This window comes from Lynx rufus, unplaced genomic scaffold (assembly GCF_022079265.1).
Source record: "Lynx rufus isolate CCGP_SWC_20201006 ecotype Redwood Valley unplaced genomic scaffold, mLynRuf1.p SCAF_38, whole genome shotgun sequence".
Classification (NCBI taxonomy): domain Eukaryota; kingdom Metazoa; phylum Chordata; class Mammalia; order Carnivora; family Felidae; genus Lynx; species Lynx rufus.
The window spans coordinates 2,220,631-2,240,656 of NW_025814854.1; the positions used below are offsets into that span (position 1 = coordinate 2,220,631).

General features: G+C 55.4%; 1 protein-coding gene across 2 annotated transcripts in view; it reads left to right on the forward strand.

Moving 5' to 3' along the window:
- The first annotated feature begins 205 nt into the window (after positions 1-205).
- LETM1 (leucine zipper and EF-hand containing transmembrane protein 1) overlaps positions 206-20,026 on the forward strand; it is a 41,288-nt gene continuing 21,467 nt past the window's right edge. Inside the window, exons 1-3 of one of the 2 annotated variants that reach the window (XM_047094177.1) lie at positions 206-351; positions 5,527-5,587; positions 12,036-12,486. In XM_047094177.1, coding sequence (XP_046950133.1) covers positions 273-351; positions 5,527-5,587; positions 12,036-12,486 — 591 coding nt within the window. In that variant the 5' untranslated portion in view covers positions 206-272. The remainder of the gene's footprint in view (positions 352-5,526; positions 5,588-12,035; positions 12,487-20,026) is intronic. The other variant, XM_047094176.1, reaches the window with a different exon arrangement.

A 20,026-nucleotide genomic window follows, 5' to 3' on the forward strand; every position in this document is an offset into this window, starting at 1 on the left:
CGCCCCGCACCTGGCGGGCGGCGGGCGCCCGAGGGGCCCAATGGGAGCGGCGGCCCGGCCGCCCCGCCCCGCGCCGCCGGACGCTGTGCCGGGACATGGCTGCCGCCGGTGCCGGGTCTTTGAGCTGAGTGTCGGCCGCCGGGAGCCAACCGCCGCCCTCAACCGTCCGCGCGGGCGGGCGGAGGCGCCGGCGGGCCGGCGAGCAGTCGCGGCCGCCGCGGAGGACGGGGAGGCAGCAGCAGGAGGCCGGAGCGGCCGCCGCAGCCGGGCACATGGCGTCCATCTTACTGAGGAGCTGCCGCGGCCGGGGGCCCGTTCGCCTGCCGCCGCCCCGCGCCGCCGCCCCGAGGGGTAAGCAGCCGGCCGGGGCCGGGTGGGGGCTGGGAGCCGGGACAGCGCCGGGGCCGGCGGCGGCAGCGGCAGCGGCGGGGGTCCAGGGGCTGGGGTGGGACCCGGGGGCCAGGGGCGTTAAGAGGGCCGGACCAGGGGGGTCCGGGTGTCTCGGCCGGGGCCGAGACCGGCGGGCGGCAGAGGGCCTCGGGCCCAGCGGCCCCGCGACTCCCCAGCGCGAGGCGGCGCCCCGGTGGGGTGGGTGGGTCGGGGCGCTCGGGCGCGGCCCGGGGCTGGGGTCAGGCCGGGCTGGGACTTGGGGCGGCCTCGCCCCTCCGCCCCGCCCCGACCAGCCGGTTGCCGGGGCGTGAGTGCCGCGTGCGGGGCGGCCCGGCGCGGGCGGCGGCCTGTGACTCACTCGCGCTGTGACCTTAGCCGCCCGGCTGCTGGCCGCTGCGTCCAGAGCGGGTTTGGGAAAGTTTTTTGAAGGGAGCGCGCTGACGGCCAGCCCTGGGGCTGTCTGGGCGCTCCTCTCGTGGTTAAGCTTGGTGGAACGTGGTATTCACTCACGAGGACAGTCGTGCCCTTGGGCCACGTTTAGGACTCTTCACGTGAGACGGCCTGGGTCTGCCGCCTTGTGGGACATCCGTGGGACCGATATCCGTATAGGACTGTGTGGGGCATGTGTAGAGGGGCCCCAGGCCTTGCTGTGCATGGCCCCAGCCTGGCCCCTTTGTACCCCCAGGCTCTGTGACCCTAGCTGTCCACACAGATCACACCTAACGCGGGGCTCCTAGGGGTTCACATGCCAGCAGCCCACACTCCCTTTCTGACTCTCTCCCCTTTGACATTAACCTTTCTGAGTTCCTTATTTGTAAGATTGGGACTTGCCCTACAGAATTTAGATTCAAGTAAAATAAATTTCAAGGTACGTACAATTCACAAAAGCACTCCCAAGAAACATGATTCTTGTAATTTTTAAGTGATGGCTGGTTGGCTTCTTAGAACTTTGGAGCCATGGGAAGGGCATTGGGCCGCAAGAACTGACAGTGTGAATGGTCTAGGTGCCCAGTCAGCCTCCCACCTTACCACCTGCCCTCAGAGTTTTCCGTGTTTAGGATGGTAATGAAAATGGTTGGCCACTTCACGGCTCTGTGGCGTGTTCACAGTTTAAAAGTTAGCGGAGTTTGTCCTGTGGTTGCCTCGTTCTGGGACCACCGACGTTTCCTGTAGTTGGCACTGTTCTGTATTACACAGGAAGGGGCTGAGAGGGGGTCAGACCTCCGGGTTGCTGCGGGACCAACAGGGAATCCAGAGCCTGTGAGACCCAAGACTGGACTGTGGGGCACAGTCCCAAACCCTCCGAAATGGCACTCCCAGCTGGGCACAGCAGTCCTTCTCTGGAGCACTTTTCCCCATCGTTAACTTCTTTCATCAGTATGGCTCGTTGTCGTAATTAGTAAACCAACTTTGAAGCATTATTACCGACTGAGGTTCTGTACTGTATTCGGATTCCTTTCGTTGTGTTCCATACTTTCTTCTGATTTTTGTTTTGTGATTTACGTACTGTATATTCTGCACGTACTTTTCTATTTGTTGGAAACATTTCCTTTACTTCTTTAATTTGCACACATTTTACTCTGATGTCTTTCTTTGTCCCAGGATCTTATCCAGGACACCACATTACATGTAGTTATTTCTCTTTATAGTCTTGGCTGTGACACGTTGCTCAGGCTTTCCTTGACAGTTTTGAGGACTGTTTAGATCTAGTGTAGAATGCCCCTCTATTGGGATTTGTTTGGCATTTTTTCTGTTTCTTTTTCTTTTTTTAGTTTTTAATTTTTCTTTTTTCTTTTTGAGAGACAGAGTGTGAGTGGGAGAGGGGCAGAGAGAGAGGGAGACACAGAATCGGAAGCAGGCTCCAGGCTCTGAGCTGTCAGCACCGAGCCTGACACGGGGCTCGAGCTCACGGACGGTGAGATCATGACCTGAGCTGAAGTCGGACGTTTAACTGACAGCCACCCAGGCGTCCCACGTTTGGCATTTTTTCATGGTTAGACTGGGGTTATGTGTTTTGGGGAGGAAGATCACGGGTGTGATGTCCTCATCACATCCTGTTTAGGATGCCTGCTAGCAAGATGAGTTTTGTAGTCAGTATTGACCTTGATCACTGGGCGGAGGTAGTATTTGTCAGATTTCTCCACAATGGGGAGTTACTTTTCACCCCCTTTTTGTGCCATGCTTTGGAAGTTGCTGTGTGGGGCACATACTTGGGAGTGGGCTGGGGCCCTGTAGCGGGGGGACTGACCGGGTTTGCCACAGACTGGGTGAGAGCTGTGAGGTCTTGGCCTTTGGCGACTGTTGAAACCGGGGAGGACTCAGGGAGGAGCAGGCCGGGGCAAGCCGTGGGTTCTCAGAGCTGTTGGATGGGAAGTGCTCAAGGGACCTCAGAGTCTCCTATCCTCACAGGTATTCCAATGCAGGGTGCCTGGGAAGGTGCTGGAGGGTGGGTAGGGAGGATCCTGCCCGGAGCAGCTGGTGGAGAGAACCCAGAGAGCCCTGTCTCCTGGAAACCAGGTGGAGAAAGGTGTGGGATATGAAATACATTTGGTCTGTGCCCTGTCCCTGTTCCCGGCAGAGTTCTTAGAACCTTTGATAGTTCCTGCAACAAAGGGGTGTTTTGTGTTACTTATAATGAGCCCCCTTTCTTCACACCTATGCTAACAAGGTACCTGAGATTAGAGGGTTGGCTCTTCCCAGCCCAGCCCCGACCTTCAGGGATGGGAAGGGATCTGGGGATTGAGCTCAGGCACCAGAGGCCGAGGCTGTCGTCAGTCACGCCTAGGTAAGTGAGGATGACTCCTGACTAGGGAGGCTTGGGGAGCCTCGGAGTTGGTGGCTTCTGCAGATGCCGACCCCACAGGGACAGAGGCTCCTGCGCTTAGGAGTCCTGGAGACCTTCCTTGGGTACCTCACCGTCTGGCTGTTTTTCCTGTCCTGTCTAATAAACTCTAATAGTAGGCAGAACACTTTGCTGAGTTCTGTGCTGTTCTGGAGAATTAACAAAACTGAAGGTGATCGTAAGAACCCCCAAATCTGTAGCTGGCAGATGTGTGGGTGGCCTGGGGACCCTGCTTGCAGCTGGTGTCCCTAGTGAAGCAGTCTTGTGCTGAGTGCTTAACCAGTGGGTTTGCATTAACTCTGGATAGAGTCAGAATTGAATGGTGGTTGGGGCCCCTGGGTGGCTCAGGTCATGATCTCACAGTTCATGAGTTCGAGCCCCGTGTCGGGATCTGTGCTGACAGCTCAGAGCCTCAAGCCTGTGTTGGATTCTGTGTCTCCCTTTCTCTGTGCCCCTCCCCTGCTCGTGCTCTGTCTCTCAAAAAATAAAATAAAACGTTAAAGAAAAAAAAAAAAAGAATTGAATGGTGGGTTGCCCAGTTGGTGCTGGAGTATGGGTTGTTGGGAAAAAAACAAAACAAAAGAAAAGGACTTCTAGAAGGAAAGAGTGGCCCACCCATGAACCGTATCTCAAGAGTCCCCATCACCTCCAGGAATGGGGTTTCTCAGAGGGCCAGGGAAGCCTTCGGAGTGGGGAGATTGTGGGAAGGGACCAGGTGGGACCGGGATGCACAGTTCACACAATGTAGAGATGGGGGGTAGGCCAGGCAGCTCTGGGAGCTGTGATGGCTTGTGTGCTTCCGGGGGGGGGGGGGTGCAGCGTGGGGTTGCAGGGAGCAGGCCCAGGGTGGGGGTGTGCAGGGGAGTGCATAGGGCAGGGGTGTGGGGGGCAGCCCAGGATGGGAATGCGGGGTGGGGGGGTGTCCAGGGTGGGGGTGCACTGGGGGAGTGTGCAGGGCAGGGGGCTGGCCCAGGGAAGAGGATGTGGAGGGTGTGCAGGGCAGGGATGCAGAGAGCAGACCCAGGACAAGGGGTGGGGGTGTGTGCAGGGCAGGGGGCTGGTCCAGCGCAGGGGTATGTGTGTGTGGGGGGGTGTCCAGGGTGGGGCTGCAAGGCGGGGAGTGTGCAGGGCAGGGGGCTGGTCCAAGTCTGGGAGTCCTCTGTTTGGTCCTCAGCTAGAGTGAGAAAGACTTGATGTGATTGGAAATGTAGTGTTTGAAATGGAAAAGGTTACTTTATGAACCACAGTGACCACATGTGAGCCCAGACCCCAGCTTAAAACAAGGCTGTCACTCATACTACAAGGTCCTAAATTTAATGTTTGATGGGAATATGAGAGTTGCCTATGATGACATCGGGCTCCTTCTGAGTTACATAAAGTGACCAGTGGAAGTGTGTGTCCCCAGAGGATCCACTGGGAGCAGCCTGGATCTGCCCTGCCTGGTCTGCTCCGAGCTCGTCCAGGAGTCGGCACCTGTCCCCTGCCGTGCCTGTCTGCTCTCCTCCCTTCTCACGCTGGCTCCCCGAGTAAGGCCTCGGCACCCCAAGCCTGCTCTGTGCACTCCTGCTGCCTGAGGGTCTTAGGGTGCTGGCCCGCCTTTCCAGCCCTGCTCTGCCCTGACAGCACGGTGCCTGTGGCCCTGCCGCCCCAGGATTGCCAGTGCCTGTCTCGTCCCCTCCACCGCTTGTGTCCGCAGCACAGGGTCTGAGCACAGGTCGTGTGACTGGACTTGGAATTTATGCTCAGGGAAAGTGTCAAAAATACACGAAAATCCTAAAAGCGTGCTGTACGCTCAGCGGTAGTGTTTATCCAAGATACGGTTTACTTGCAGTGTTTGGTCTACGAGTGGTTCTCATAACCCTCGCTCTCCTGTGGGCAGAGAAGTTGGGGGACCCTTTGGATCAGGCCCTTGCTTGCCCTGTGGGGCTGTCTGTGCACTGGGGGGTCCCGCGCAACTGTGCATCAGCTGGAGCGAGTAGGGTCCTGCCTGGGGAGACCTTCAGGCCCGGGCTCTGGGCCCTCGGCTGGTGGAACCCGGTGTCCCCGGTAGGGGTGCGTGAGGCCAGGGGCTGCCTCAGGTCCCCCTTCTTCCCTAGAGCTACCCCAAGACACTGTGTTCCTAATGTGTCCCTTCACTTAGCAACACCCTGAAACCTTCCGGCACTCAGAACACGCTTCCAGACACTTACTCTGTGAAAGACACGGGGCACCCTTTCGGACTCTAAAAGGTGGTGTTGGTGTGAAACGCCTGGTTTGACACGAATTTTCCTGCTTTTTCTTTGTCTCTGTCATAGGTGGTCTGGGAGAGCCCGCTTGTCTCAGTTGTGCCAACGCCGTGGGGTTGATAAGCCACTTGTAAGTAAATCGTCACTTATCGTCCTTCTGTAAGTGGGAGCTTGGAAGTGCTCGAGTGACGTGTGACTCCTGATTGTGGGGAGACAGTACCTCCTGCTTTGCTGTTTTTGTTTTCCTTTCTTTTCACCCTTTATCTTTTCATTTTGAAACATAACCACATGTTAGTGGGTCTTTGGAAAATAAGCATTCATAATTTCAGTGTCTGTTACAAATATTATTAGCATTTTGATGTATTTTATTCTGGTCTTTTGTTCACGCATCTGTTTTTTATTTGTTTATTTAAATGCTTTTTATTTAGTTTTTTTTAAAAAAAATTTTTTTTTTCAACGTTTATTTATTTTTGGGACAGAGAGAGACAGAGCATGAACGGGGGAGGGGCAGAGAGAGAGGGAGACACAGAATCGGAAACAGGCTCCAGGCTCTGAGCCATCAGCCCAGAGCCCGACGCGGGGCTCGAACTCACGGACCGCGAGATCGTGACCTGGCTGAAGTCGGACGCTTAACCGACTGCGCCACCCAGGCGCCCCACTTTTTATTTAGTTTTGAGAGAGCGCAAGAGTGTGAGCAGGGGAGGGGCAGAGAGAGAGGGGGACAGACGATCGCTCTGTGCTGATACCAGCAAGCCTGACGCGGGGCTTGAACTCACAAACCGTGAGATCCTGACCTGAGCCGAAGTTGAGCATCTGACTTCCCACTGAGCCACCCAGACGCCCTCACACGTCTGTTTTGGAAAGTGCGCTGGGTACTTCGCACCGTGTGCTTTGCCCTGCTCACATGGCTGCTGTTTTCAGTGGCTTTTCATGGACTTTGCAAAAAGACGTTGGGTGCTCCACACAGCATTGCAGGTGTGGGGCTCCCTCAGTGAACACACTAGACCCTCGCTTGAACCCCATTTGGTCCTTCACAGAGCGTCATGTTGAGCGAGTGGTGGCCGCAGGGCTCACTTACCCCCACCTGGTTCTGGGGATATGTCTGCAGTGTGGATTTAGCCCTTCCCTCTGGTGAGAAGTCTGTGATACTGTTGCGAGGCTTGGAGGGCTTCCTGGAGGGAGTGGCATCCACTCTTCCCTGTGTGCTGTCGCAAATGGACTTGAACTTCTCTCAGGGTTCCTGTTCTCTCCCACCTGCATTCCCTCTGCCCAGCATCCCTGAGCACAGTTTCCTTCTGATCCCCCTCACCTACGTGGTGGGATGCCCAGACCTTTCTTCCTGATCCCAGGCCCTTGTCCCAGACACCCAGAGTGGAGCCCGTCTCTCCCTTCCATCCCTGATTCTCCCTGTTGGAGAGTGCAGGACCCCCTTCCCAGGTGCCACCCAGGTGGCCCCTCACAGCATCTTGCCCATGGAACCATGGGGGCTTTTAAGTTTTTTTACTCATTTGAGATCGTTAATTTGTTACCTCATCTGGAGAGGGGCTAGGCTCAGTCAGTTAAGCGTCGTACTTCGACTCAGGTCATGATCTCACGGTCTGTGGGTTCAAGCCCCACAGTGGGCTGTGTGGTGACAGCTCGGAGTCTGCTTGGGATTCTCTCTCTTCTCTCTCTCTCTCTCTCTCTCTCTCTCTCTCTCCCTCTCTCTCCCTCTCTCCCTCTCCCTCTCCCTGCCCCTCTCTTGCTTGTCTCTGTCCCTCTCTCTAAATAAATAAATATTTTTTCTAAACAGACCTTTTTTCTCTCTCAGGTGAAGGTCACTTTCTTTGTGTAGGCCACATGCATTAATTGAAGGCAGTTCCCAGATGTGTTGGATTTGGTCTCGTTAATGGACCTCTTGTCTCATTTTTTGAGTGGTTATTGCTGGCACGTAAGTTACCAGCTGTCTTGTGTCCAACCACTTCTCACAGCTCCCTTTACTAGGTTTTAGCTCCTTCTATAACACCTTTCCTTAGTGGTGGGGGTGGTCCTGGGACGTGGTAACAGTACCAACGTGTGTTTCTGCCTCTGTCTAGCTCTTGCTTCTGCTGCTTTTGGGTTCTCTCGGCAGCCGGAGAGCTGCAGGCAAGAAGTAGTATCTAGTGTTGAGTCTGGAAGGTTGGCTTTTGTTTCTAGGACTCTGCTGTGTCTTTTTATTTGTAGAGTGCGCTAAAATGTTTTTATTAGGAATACGTGTTGAATTTTTCAGGCACCTTTTAAGAGTCAAATGTACCTGCATTTAAGATTCATATTAAAATATAAGCACTCTGTGCTTTATTAACATGAATTTTTTATAAGTTAACAATTTTTAGAAAATTAAACACTTTTTCTGGGGCGCCTGGGTGGCGCAGTCGGTTAGGCGTCCGACTTCAGCCAGGTCACGATCTCGCGGTCCGTGAGTTCGAGCCCCGCGTCAGGCTCTGGGCTGATGGCTCAGAGCCTGGAGCCTGCTTCCGATTCTGTGTCTCCCTCTCTCTCTGCCCCTCCCCCGTTCATGCTGTGTCTCTCTCTGTCCCCAAAATAAATAAACATTAAAAAAAAAAAATTAAAAAAAAAAAAAAAGAAAACTAAACACTTTTTTTTACAAAGTTAAGCAGTGAGGGGCACCTGGCTGACTCAGTCTGTGGATCATATGACTCTTGATTTCAGGGTCGGTCGTGAGTTCAGGCCCCACGTTGGGTGTAGATTACTTAAAAATAAGTGAAATAAAATTATATGTAAAAAAAAAAAAAAAAAAGGAAAGTTACATAACGAGAACTATAAAGCTGTTTTGCTGAACTCATGCATCTGAAATGAGCAGTTATAGGTGAGAGTTGAAGTTTTATATCACATCCAGCACATGTTACTTGTTATTTTGATGGCACAGATAAGTATCGGCGACCCTTGAACAAGAACGCAAGGCGGGGCTGGGGGCGCTGGCCCCTGTGCAGTCGAAAGTGCACCTGTAACTTTTGACTTCCCTGAAACTTAGCTACTGACATCCTGCTCTTGACCAGAAGCCTTGCTGAACATAAAAAGTCAATTAACACGTGACTCGTATACGTATCATATGCTGTAGTCTTACAATAAAGCAAGCTAGACAAAAGAAAACTTAAGAAAACGGTTAGGAAGAAACGCTTACGGGACTGTCCCGTGTTTATGAAAAAGCCTCAGCGTGGACGCGATCCCGGCACAGAAGTCCGTGCGTGGCACGGGCCTGTGTGGTGGCGGTGCCCCGTGAGGGGGTCTGTCATCTCAGTTTTCAGTTCTGGTGGTCCCGACCCCAGAGCGTGAGCGGCTGCGGAGTTTCTGATCCAGGACCACTCGATCGATGGGCGTTATCTAGCTGCCCTTGACCTCCTTTATCCTAAAAGTGAAGGCAGAGAGGGAGTCCAGTAAAGTGCAGCCCCTTGGTTGCAAAGCCCCCCAAGCACAGGGGGTCGTTCGGCGGGAGGACGGGGCTGCCGTGAGGCTCTCGGGCTCCTGCATGGGACCACTCGGATTGGTGGCGGGTGCTTGCCTGGCCCCCAGAGTGTCCTGCAGGGTGCGCTGGGTACCACAGGGCCTGGAGGGCGCTGACAGGGGTCCCAGTGCCATGGGCGGCGGCGGCCTCCCATTCCCCAGCTGAGGGGCACCTTGTCCTGCGGGCAGCGTCACCTCTTGTCTCTGGGCAGAGAGGCACCCTGCGCTTCAGGAACCATTCCTCCTGGTCCTGGGACTGGTGGCTTTATCATCCTCCTCTGCTTCCCTTGCTTGTTGCTGCTGTCACCACCCTTGCTGACGCTATGTCCCTGAAGAACTGAACGTTCTTGGCACGTTGAGGGTTGGCGCCCTCCGTGGCCCAGCCGTAGGCCGTTGTCTGGGTGGGCTGTCCCCTTGGGAAGGGGACGTGTCAGGTGGCCCGCAGGTGTTGTGCCTGTGGCATCTTTTCAAGGGTCCAGAAGGTGCTGTGGGGAGAGCAGGCCTGGGTCCCTCTGCCTGCCATCCTGTGTTCGTGCGGCTGATGCCACGAGGCCCGGGAAATGCTCTGACCCGCGAATGCACTCCTCTGCCAGGTGCTGCTTAGGACTTCTCCCCTTTTTTTTAAGATTCCATTTCATTTCTTTTCATTTCATTTCATCTGTTTATTTGAGACAGAGAGAGAGAGAGAGAGAGAGGCGGGCTCTGTGCTGTTAGTGCAAAGCCCATCGTGGGGCTCGATCTCGCAAACTGTGAGAATTCACAAACCCCATGATCAAGAGTCGCATGCTTGGGCGCCTGGGTGGCTCAGTCGCTTGAGAGTCTGACTCTTGATTTCTACTTGGATCATAGAGGTTGGGCTCTGTGCTGTGTGTGGAGCCTGCTTAAGATTCTCTCTCTCTCTCTCTCTCTCTCTCTCTCTCTCTCTCTCTGCCCCTTTCCCTTGCTCATACTCTGTCTTCAAAAAAAAAAAAAAAAAAAAGTCACACACTCTACCACCCGAGCCACCCAGGCACCCCTGGTTTTTCTCTTGTTGAAGGTGGCAGCAAGTTGTCAACGTTGAGGTGGACGTGGGAGCCCGCACCCTTAGGTGAAATGAATGCCTTTGATAGGAGTCCCTCAGCGTTTTCATGTGAACAAACAGACTGTCCTCTAGTGACTGTGTATTTCTTGTTGACGTTTCTTTTGTCCAGAGTGGTTTTTTTCCCCACTTTAAGGGGAGCGAAGAAAAGAGAAAGCAGGAGAAGGTCTGGTGGTGGGCCGGTGGGAAGCTGGGCCCACTGACCCCGTGTAGGTGAGGCGGGCGCTTCTCGGGAGGGACGCCGAGCCGTGGACTGTAGCGACCTGGGGCAGAGCAGGGTCCCGGCAGTGCCCAGATTAGTTTTGACGAATATTTCTAAAGTAATAAATTACGCAATTTTATGCTTTTTGAAAACAGCTAACCCTTTCTGGGTAGAATACTGGTAATGTTAGTTTCTAGCGTGCTTGAAGATAGCCAGATCCCGGAGCCTCGCTGGCCCCAGTGGATATGCTGGTGCCTTGCAGCTTGCTGTGTTTTCGCGAGTCTCTGCTTTCGCCTGTTGGCTGTGCTGTCCAGCGCCGATGTCACGCCTTCTTGTGGAAGCCGCTTGCTTCCTCGCTCGTTGGGTGTCGGGAGCCTGGATCATTAAGTTTGACAGAGACAGGATGGCAGGTTGATCCCTGCACCAGGAGGTGAGGCCGAGGCACAGAAGGCGCAGTCGGGGGCCACAGTCCCACAGCCGCAAGTGACTGAGCGGCTCTGCTGTGCTCTGTGCAGCCTGTCCCTCGGCAGCCGTGACCCAGTCAGGGCAGGGTGGGTTCAAGGCCGCGCCCTTCCCGCTCGGGTGTTGACCGTGGGGCCCTGGGGCTCACGGCACAGGACTGACCCTGCCCTTTGAAGGCAGGAGGCCGTTGAGGGGTTGCTCGATGGGTGGCGGGTGATGCCCTGTGCCAGCTGCACCCACGTGATGCAGGCTGTGAACCGAGGCGGGCACGCCTCTGGCTGTCCTTCAGCATTCCCCACCGTAAGCGGTACAGCTGGACCAGACGTTCCCTGGCTTCCTCCAGCCCCGATTGGCGGCTGCCAGCTCCCTGGTGGGTGTCCTATGCACCTGGCGCTCTGGGTGCTTCACGTGTCTATTACTGCACACATTTACAGAGGACGCTCACGAAGCACAGAGAGAGGTTAATTAACTTGCCCGAGGTCTCAGCATTAAGTAGTGGATTGGAATTTGGGATGGGGCAGGCAGCTGCGGAGCCCAGGTCCCGTGAGATGCTCCAGCCGATGGGAAGAGGCTGGGCTTGAGGCTGGGCTTGTGTCGGTTATGAGCACGAGCCTATGAGCTGACTTGGAGCCTGTGGCCTCCCGGGGGTGGGTTTGTGCCCGGGGGCGGGGGGAGCGTCGTCCAGTGTGACGGGTGGGGTACGAAGGAGATCCCGGGGCTCCAAGAGTCGTGCAGGTAAGGTGTTCCAGCGCTGGATGTCATCGAGGCTCTGGGCTGAGCAGAAGCAGCAGCGTGGGGAAGATGGAGGAGCGGGTCCGGGGCGTGATTCGTTGGGTTTTCGCCACTTGGTACAAACGTCTCTGCTGGACAGTGCACGGGTTTGGGTCCCCGTGGATTTGAGCGTCCTCACTAACTTCCGGGGCTCGCTCAAGAACTGCAGATCTTCGTAGAAAGTCACCTGGTAGGGAACGGACCTCCCTGCCCCGCCTCCACCCCCCCCAATTCCCCAAGTCTGGGAAGCCACCTGGGAGACCTGCCCCGAGGTCGGTTCTGTAGTCCGGGGGTCAGGGGCCAAGCTCTGCTGTTTGTGTCCAATCTGCCCTTCCTTCGAGCCCCCGGCCCCTTGGTGCCCTGGTGCCACCTGTGAGCCCACGGGGACCGACAAGCCCCTTCCCAGCAGCCCCTCTCCCTCCTGATGTGTTTCCCGGGCACGCAGACGCGGTGGGGAGTCGGTGTCGGTGCTGGGAAGATTGAGTGTCTGTGTGGTTGTGACGCAGCCTGGTCCGTGTCGCGCTTGCGGGTTTGAGGTGCCAGGAGGTCACCCCTCATCGCTGTTTTCCTCTCTCTCTCTTCAAGGAATGTCTCGTTTCGCTGCTGCACTCCTGCCCACCCCGTGTACCTGTCCTTCAGGACCGATCCCCGTGGCTGCTGGACTGCGAGGCCCGGGCGTGTGTGCTCGGTGGCCCGAGTGCCGTGGGCCCCCGCCCCCGCTGGCCTGTTGGTCACAGGGCCTCAGTTCCTCCCCATGCGCTGCTGGCACTCCACGCCCCCGCTGGGTGACGACTCTGTGGTGGAGAAGTCCCTCAAGTCCTTGAAGGACAAGAACAAGAAGCTGGAGGAGGGAGGCCCCGTGTACAGCCCCCCGCCGGAGGCGACCGTGAGGAAGTCCCTGGGGCAGAGGGTCCTGGACGAGCTGAGGCACTATTACCACGGCTTCCGCCTGCTCTGGATCGACACGAAGATTGCGGCGCGCATGCTCTGGCGGGTCCTCCACGGCCACAGCCTCACCCGCAGGGAGCGCAGGCAGGTAGTGGACGCTCGGCAGCTCCGGGTCGGGCCGCCTCTTAGGTGCTTTCAAATACTTCCGGGGCTTTCCTTCTGCAACTTGTGGTTAGAAGATAATAATAACAACAGGAAACTCTAACCGTGAACCTCCCTGTACCACCGCTGATAATCTCTCGGTGCCTCCGCGGCCAGAGGGTCTCACACACCCCGTCTGTGGTCTCCCGTCGCTCTGGCCTTGTGCCACCGCGTCGGCCTTCTTTCCTGTCGGAGGCCTGTGCCCACCCCGGCGGACTTCTTTTGCAGGGTAGCTGCCTTTTCTGTCTCGTTGCTTTCCAGATGTCTGTCTTTAGGGCTGTGCTTCTCCCTCTGTGAGCTGGGTCTTACTTGTTGGCTCTGAGCTCCTGACTCAGGTGTCACCTCTGTCATCGGCTCCAGAACCTGCCCGCCCACCGGCTCTTTAGCTGCCGGGAGCTCTGGTTCAGCATTCGGTACGCCAGCTTTCTCCGCCATTCACCAGCTCTTTTATTTTTAAACCTGTTTCTTCATGTTTATTTATTTGGAGAGAGAGTGAGCGTGAGCAGGGGAGGGGCAGAGAGAAAGGGAGAGACAGAATCCAACGCAGGCCCCTCACTGTCAGCCCAGAGCCTGACTCGGGGCTTGAGCCCACGAACCGCAAAATCTTGACCTGGGCCAAAATCGAGAGTCGGACGCTTAACCGACTGAGCCAGCCAGTCACGTCTGCCCTTCACCAGCTCTTAAAAAAAGATTGCTCCTGGGGCGCCTGGGTGGCTCAGTCGGTTAAGCGTCCGACTTTAGCTCAGGTCACGATCTCGCGGTCCGTGAGTACGAGCCCCGCGTCAGGCTCTGGGCTGATGGCCCAGAGCCTGGAGCCTGCTTCCGGTTCTGTGTCTCCCTCTCTCTCTGCCCCTCCCCCGTTCATGCTCTGCCTCTCTCTGTGTCTCAAAAATAAATAAACGTTAAAAAAAAAAAATTAAAAAAAAAAAAAGATCGCTCCTATTTTTCAGGAGCTCAGACCTTCTGGGTGTCTTACTTTGCCTGAAATAACTGACAGTTACACTGTAGACTTTCCTTTCTCCCCTTCTTGCCCTGTTCTTTTTTGGTGGGTCCCCAGGGGCCAAGGGGCAGCTTTAAGTTCTCAGTGCCCTAGGATTCTCCGAGGAAAGGTGCAGAAGTGTCTCTTCCCTGGAAGTTGACTGCCAGAAGGTTCCTCTGTGAGAAAACAAGGACTTGACTTTAACGCGACCTGGGGAGTTGGCCGTTCTGTGTGAGAGCTCCTCTGGCTTCTGATTTCATACGTGTTCTCAAGAACTTCTGGAGAACCTGGGTCGTGGTTGTTTGACTGGCCGGGATTTCCCCTGGGATGCCACGTTAGAAGGGAGCAGATGGAGAATTGAAAGAAGGACAGTTGTATTGGAATTTCAGGATCATCCTGTTAGTGTCTGTCGGATGTTGATGACGAGGCGCGTTGTTGAGTTAATCACAATGTAATGCTTTATATCCTGGACTCCCGTGCGCTGCTCCCCTACCCCGCGAGAGCTGTGTGCATTTGCTGCTTCCGTGAGGATGATGAGACTTCGTAAGAACAAAAACAAAAGAGTGGGAGCAGATGAGCACGTCCCAGCGAGAGGTCCCAGTGAGAGGCCCCAGCGAGAGGCCCCAGCGAGAGGCCCCAGGGAGAGGCCCCAGGGAGAGGTCCCAGCGAGAGGCCCCAGAGAGAGGTCCCAGCGAGAGGCCCCAGGGAGAGGTCCCAGCGAGAGGCCCCAGGGAGAGGTCCCAGCGAGAGGCCCCAGAGAGAGGTCCCAGCGAGAGGTCCCAGCGAGAGGCCCCAGCGAGAGGCCCCAGTGAGAAGTCCCAGCAAGACCCCAGCGAGAGGCCCCAGCGAGAGGTCCCAGCGAGGCCTCAGCGAGAGGTCCCAGCGAGAGGTCCCAGCGAGGCCCCAGCGAGAGGTCCCAACGAGAGGTCCCAGGGAGAGGCCCCAGTGAGAGGTCCCCGCAAGGCCCCCGCAAGAGGTCCCAGCAAGGCCCCAGCGAGAGGCCCCAGGGAGAGGTCCCAGCGAGAGGCCCCAGCGAGAGGTCCCAGCGAGAGGCCCCAGAGAGAGGTCCCAGCGAGAGGTCCCAGCGAGAGGCCCCAGGGAGAGGCCCCAGGGAGAGGTCCCAGGGAGAGGCCCCAGGGAGAGGTCCCAGCGAGAGGCCCCAGGGAGAGGTCCCAGCGAGAGGCCCCAGGGAGAGGTCCCAGCGAGAGGCCCCAGGGAGAGGTCCCAGCGAGAGGCCCCAGGGAGAGGTCCCAGCGAGAGGCCCCAGAGAGAGGTCCCAGCGAGAGGTCCCAGCGAGAGGCCCCAGCGAGAGGCCCCAGTGAGAAGTCCCAGCAAGACCCCAGCGAGAGGCCCCAGCGAGAGGTCCCAGCGAGGCCTCAGCGAGAGGTCCCAGCGAGAGGTCCCAGCGAGGCCCCAGCGAGAGGTCCCAACGAGAGGTCCCAGGGAGAGGCCCCAGTGAGAGGTCCCCGCAGGGCCCCCGCAAGAGGTCCCAGCAAGGCCCCAGCGAGAGGCCCCAGGGAGAGGTCCCAGCGAGAGGCCCCAGCGAGAGGTCCCAGCGAGAGGCCTCAGAGAGAGGTCCCAGCGAGAGGTCCCAGCGAGAGGTCCCAGCGAGAGGTCCCAGCGAGAGGCCCCAGGGAGAGGTCCCAGGGAGAGGCCCCAGGGAGAGGTCCCAGGGAGAGGCCCCAGGGAGAGGTCCCAGCGAGAGGCCCCAGAGAGAGGTCCCAGTGAGAGGTCCCAGCGAGAGGTCCCAGCGAGAGGCCCCAGTGAGAAGTCCCAGCAAGACCCCAGCGAGAGGCCCCAGCGAGAGGTCCCAGCGAGGCCTCAGCGAGAGGTCCCAGCGAGAGGTCCCAGCGAGAGGTCCCAGCGAGGCCCCAGTGAGAGGTCCCAACGAGAGGTCCCAGGGAGAGGTCCCCGTGTGCATATGGACTTGGCAGGGGTAGCACATGGGAGAGGCTTTGTGGGGCTGTGCTTTCTTCTCCTTGTTTCAGGGCCTTCCAGGTGATTTGAATTTGAACAAAATGTTGGCATATAGAAGAGTGACTCTTACAATTAGGATATTTACAAAGGCAAGCAGTTGTAAAATAATTTGTAGGAGTCGTTTAAGTGGAAGATAGATTTGAAATGTGAATTTAACTCTTGCTGTTGTCGTGAAGCAGAATTCACCAAACGTTGGGTTGTTCCCCCCCCCCCCCCGCCCCCACCAGGGAACATGAGCTGGGTTTGGACCGCCGTGAGACAAGTTAGCTGTACCCCACTGGCGGGGCGTGCTTGCCATGGTGATCCTCAGTCCAGAGGAGGCGCAGTCCAGACACCTGGTATATGTGCTTGGCCGAGGCTCCAATGGGGCGAAGGTGCCATCTGTGGGATTATGACTGGCCACCTCTGAGTCAGAATCCTGCCCAGGCGGAATGATAGGACAGCGCCACGGGGCCTCGATGGCCTCGGATGGCTGCTCCCCCGCCGGCCCTGCCGGCCGGCCCTGGTGCGTCGGGACCAGGGTTGGGTGCCGAGAGCCCCTCGTCCTGGGCAACAAGGCCACCCCTTTGCCTGTCATGCAGCGCACGTTCGTGGGGAACCTGGTGCTTTAAACCATTCACGGACGACCGGTTTCTGAGTGGTGGCTTCCCACATAGCACAGCAGCTCCCTCACTGCGATCAGCTGAAAGTCAGCCCTCCTTAAAAAAAAAATGAAATGTGAATTTAAGGTCACAACTGTTGAATGCATGCTGATCGTGTGAAACAGAGAATGACAGAAACGTCTGAGGATTGCTGTGGAATAGAAGTATTGGGAAAGTAGTTTTGTGTTCTGACCTTGGGCCCCGTGGACCTGCAGGGTTTGGAAGGACTGTTTCTGTCCCCCAGATGCTCACAGCAGAGTCGGCGCACCCTGGAGATGCCTCTCGGTGGCAGTGTGAACGTCGCAGCAGGGAGGATGGAGAAGCAGGGCTGAGGTCTGGTCACAGCGTGCGTCTGTTGACAAGTGTCCGGCGGCCATGCAGGCAGACTCTGTCCCGTTACCGGCCTGCGTTCGCGCTCAGTTAGCCGAGCGTTCCTTTAGGTGCCTCAGCACCGTGCGGGGGGCTGCAGCCGGGGCCTGGTCGGCACACTCCCAGGGGTTCTGGGGAGCCGAGGGCGGGGGGCCTTCGGGAAGGGGCTCCTCCTCCCAGAGCTTTCCCACCGCGTGCTTGCTTAAGCTGAAGCACGTCGGAGGGCTGATGCCTTCATCTGCAGCGACGCTCTTGGGACGGTTAAACCGCTCGCTGGTCCTCCTTCGACGCCAGGTATGTGGTTGGGAGTCACCGAGGCTTCTCCAAGGCCCCGCAGTGAGTGTTATGTCCTCAGAGGCTCTGGCTGCACCAGCCTGCTCTCATCTGGTCCTTGACCCCTCCTGTGGTCGAGCCTGGTGCTCCAGCAGATGTGGCAGCAGCGACAGCCTGGTAGCAGTGAGCACACTGGGCCCCCGGCCCTGGGCTTCGCTCCTCCCCACGAGGGGGAGCCAGGGCTCCTTGGAGACTGAGCCCAGCAACAGCTGGGACAGCAGTGGTACAAGAGGAGGAGCCTGGGTCAGAAAGTAAAGAGAACGCGGGCACCTCTGGGCGTGGCCAGTGTGGAATAAAACAGATTTCTTGTTTCATTTCTTTCAACAGTGTTGTGCAGTTTCTTTTTTTCTTAACGTTATTATAAATAGTTTTTTTGGGGGGGCGCCTGGGTGGCGCAGTCGGTTAAGCGTCCGACTTCAGCCAGGTCACGATCTCGCGGTCCGTGAGTTCGAGCCCCGCGTCAGGCTCTGGGCTGATGGCTCAGAGCCTGGAGCCTGTTTCCGATTCTGTGTCTCCCTCTCTCTCTGCCCCTCCCCCGTTCGTGCTCTGTCTCTCTCTGTCCCAAAAATAAATAAACGTTGAAAAAAAAAATTTTTTTTAAATAAATAAATAAATAGGTTTTTTTGTTACAAAGTAAACAACCTAAAATTTACCCTTTTAGCCATTTTTCGGTCTGTGCTTATGCGGCACCGAGGACCTTCCCAGTGTCGTGAACGTCCCTACCACCCGTCTCCAGAACCCTGCCGTCTCCCCAAACTGAAACTCTGCCCCCGTTCCACACTCACTCTCCAGCCCGACACCCACCACCTCCCTTCTGTCTCCGTGATCTGACTCCCCTGGGGCCTCATGTAAGGGAGGTCACAGAGCGTCCGTCCCTTCGTAACTGGCTTACTGCACTTAGTCTGCTCAGAGTTCATCCGTGTGGCGGCAGGCGGCAGGCGGCAGGAGTCCTCTTTTGAGGCTGAGGCTGAATAGCACTCCATTGGGTGGATGGACCGCACTTTCTCACCTGTCCATAAGTCACGGACACTGGGTTTCTTCCGTCTTTTGGCTCGTGTGGGTGAACAGAGCTTTTAAAATTTCAGTCTCCACGTGTTGATTGCTAGTACAGGTGACCCTTGAACCACACAATTCGAACTGTGTGGATCCATCTCTGTGTGGGTTTATTTTTTATAAATATACGAACATGGAAAAAATATGGAAACGTGTGCGCTACTATAAATGTACTTTCTCTTAAGATTTTCTTAACGTTTCCTTTTGTCTGGCCTTATTGAAAGAATGCAGCATGTGATACCTACAACATACAAAGTGTGTGTTAATTGTTTACGTATCGCTGAGGATTCTCGTCAACAGTAGGCTGTCAGGCTTTTAGTAGTTAAGTTTTGGGGGGATCCAAATTTACGCGAGGCTTTTTGACCGTATGGGACAGTCAGTGCCCCTAGCCCTGTATTGTTCAAGGGTCAATTGTATATAGAAATACAACTAATTTTTACAAAGCTTTTTTAAATGTTTGTTTATTTTGAGAGAGAGGGGGAGAGAATCCCAAGCAGGCTCCGTGCTGTCTGTGGAGAGCCTGACGTAGGGCTCAAACTCACAAACTGTGAGATCATGACCCGAGCCAAAATCAAGAGTCGGACACTCAGCTGACTGGGCCACCCAGGTGCCCGCACAACTGATTTTCATATATTGATCTTATATCTTGCAGAGTCACCAAAGACGGTTGTTCTGGGATCTTTTTTGTTTCTTTGTTACTGTTTTTAAAGATTTTACATTTTTTTTGCAAACATTTGTTTTCCCATTTTTGTGAACATTTGTAATCTTTTGTAAAGATTAACATTTTTTAAAAAAACATGTATTTTGAGAGAGAGAGAGAACGAGAGAACGCGAGCGGGGGATGGGCAGAGAGAGGGAGACAGAGGGTCCACAGTGGGCTCCGTGCTGACAGCAGAGGGCCTAATGCAGGGCTTGAATTCGTGAACCTCGATATCATGTCTTGGCCCCTAAACATTTTACTTTTAAGTGATCTCTACACCCAACGTGGGGCTCGGATTCACAATCCCTAGATCAAGGCTCGTATGCTTCACCAGCTGAGCCAGCCAGGTGCCCCTCTGGTATCATTTTTGTAAATTCCATCAGAGTTTTTATCAGGAATGGATTTTGGGTTTTGTCAAATGCTTTTTCTGCATCTGTTTAGATGATCATACGGTTTTCTGCCGATTAAATGTTTGAGGTTGTAAGATGAGATTAAAAGGCGAGACCTAACTACACGCAGTCTGCAAGAAACACCCCTCAAATATGAAGACACAAATAGGGGTGTCGGGGTCGCTCAGCCAGTGGAGCCTGTGACTCTTGATCTTGGGATTGTGAGTTCGAGACCCACGTTGGGTGTAGAGATGGCCTAAAAATAAACCTTAAAAAAAAAAAAAAGTAAAGGCACAAATAGATTCAAAGTGAAAAAATGGGAGAAAGTAAGTGCTGCTAACAGCAGTCGGAAGAAAGCTGACGTGGCCACCTTAATGTCAGACTAAGGTGGTTTCATAGCAAAGATACCCAGGGATGAAGAAGGTCATCCTGGCATTTAACGTTGCATAATGTCAAAGGGGTGCAGTCATCGAAAGGACATAACATGCCTAAGCATTTGTGTGTCTCATGGCAGAAGCCAGATGCCAAAGAATGTCTTCTACAGCCCCATGTGGGCAAACTTAGAGAAACAAATCGATTTACCGTTTTCCTGGGGCTGAGGGTTGAAATGGACTGCGGATGGACATAGGGCACTTGATGGTATGATGACAGTGTGCTAAAGGTGGATTTTGGTGATCGTTTCACAAGCTGTAAATTTACCAAGAATCATTGAATTACACACTCACAGTGAGTGAATGTCACGGAATGTAAATTAAACCTTGATAGAACTGCTGAAAAAAAATTAAGGAGGAATGTCAGAAAACACAGACACCAGCTTGAAGGGCCTCTTCTGGGACCATTTGAGCATAAAAGTAAAAATAGTAATAAATTGTAAACAAATGAAAAAGTACAGGAATCCGTGAGTCTGTTTTGACGACAGATAGAAAAGTGAACGGGATGGGGCGCCTGGGTGGCGCAGTCGGTTAAGCGTCCGACTTCAGCCAGGTCACGATCTCGCGGTCCGTGGGTTCGAGCCCCGCGTCAGGCTCTGGGCTGATGGCTCGGAG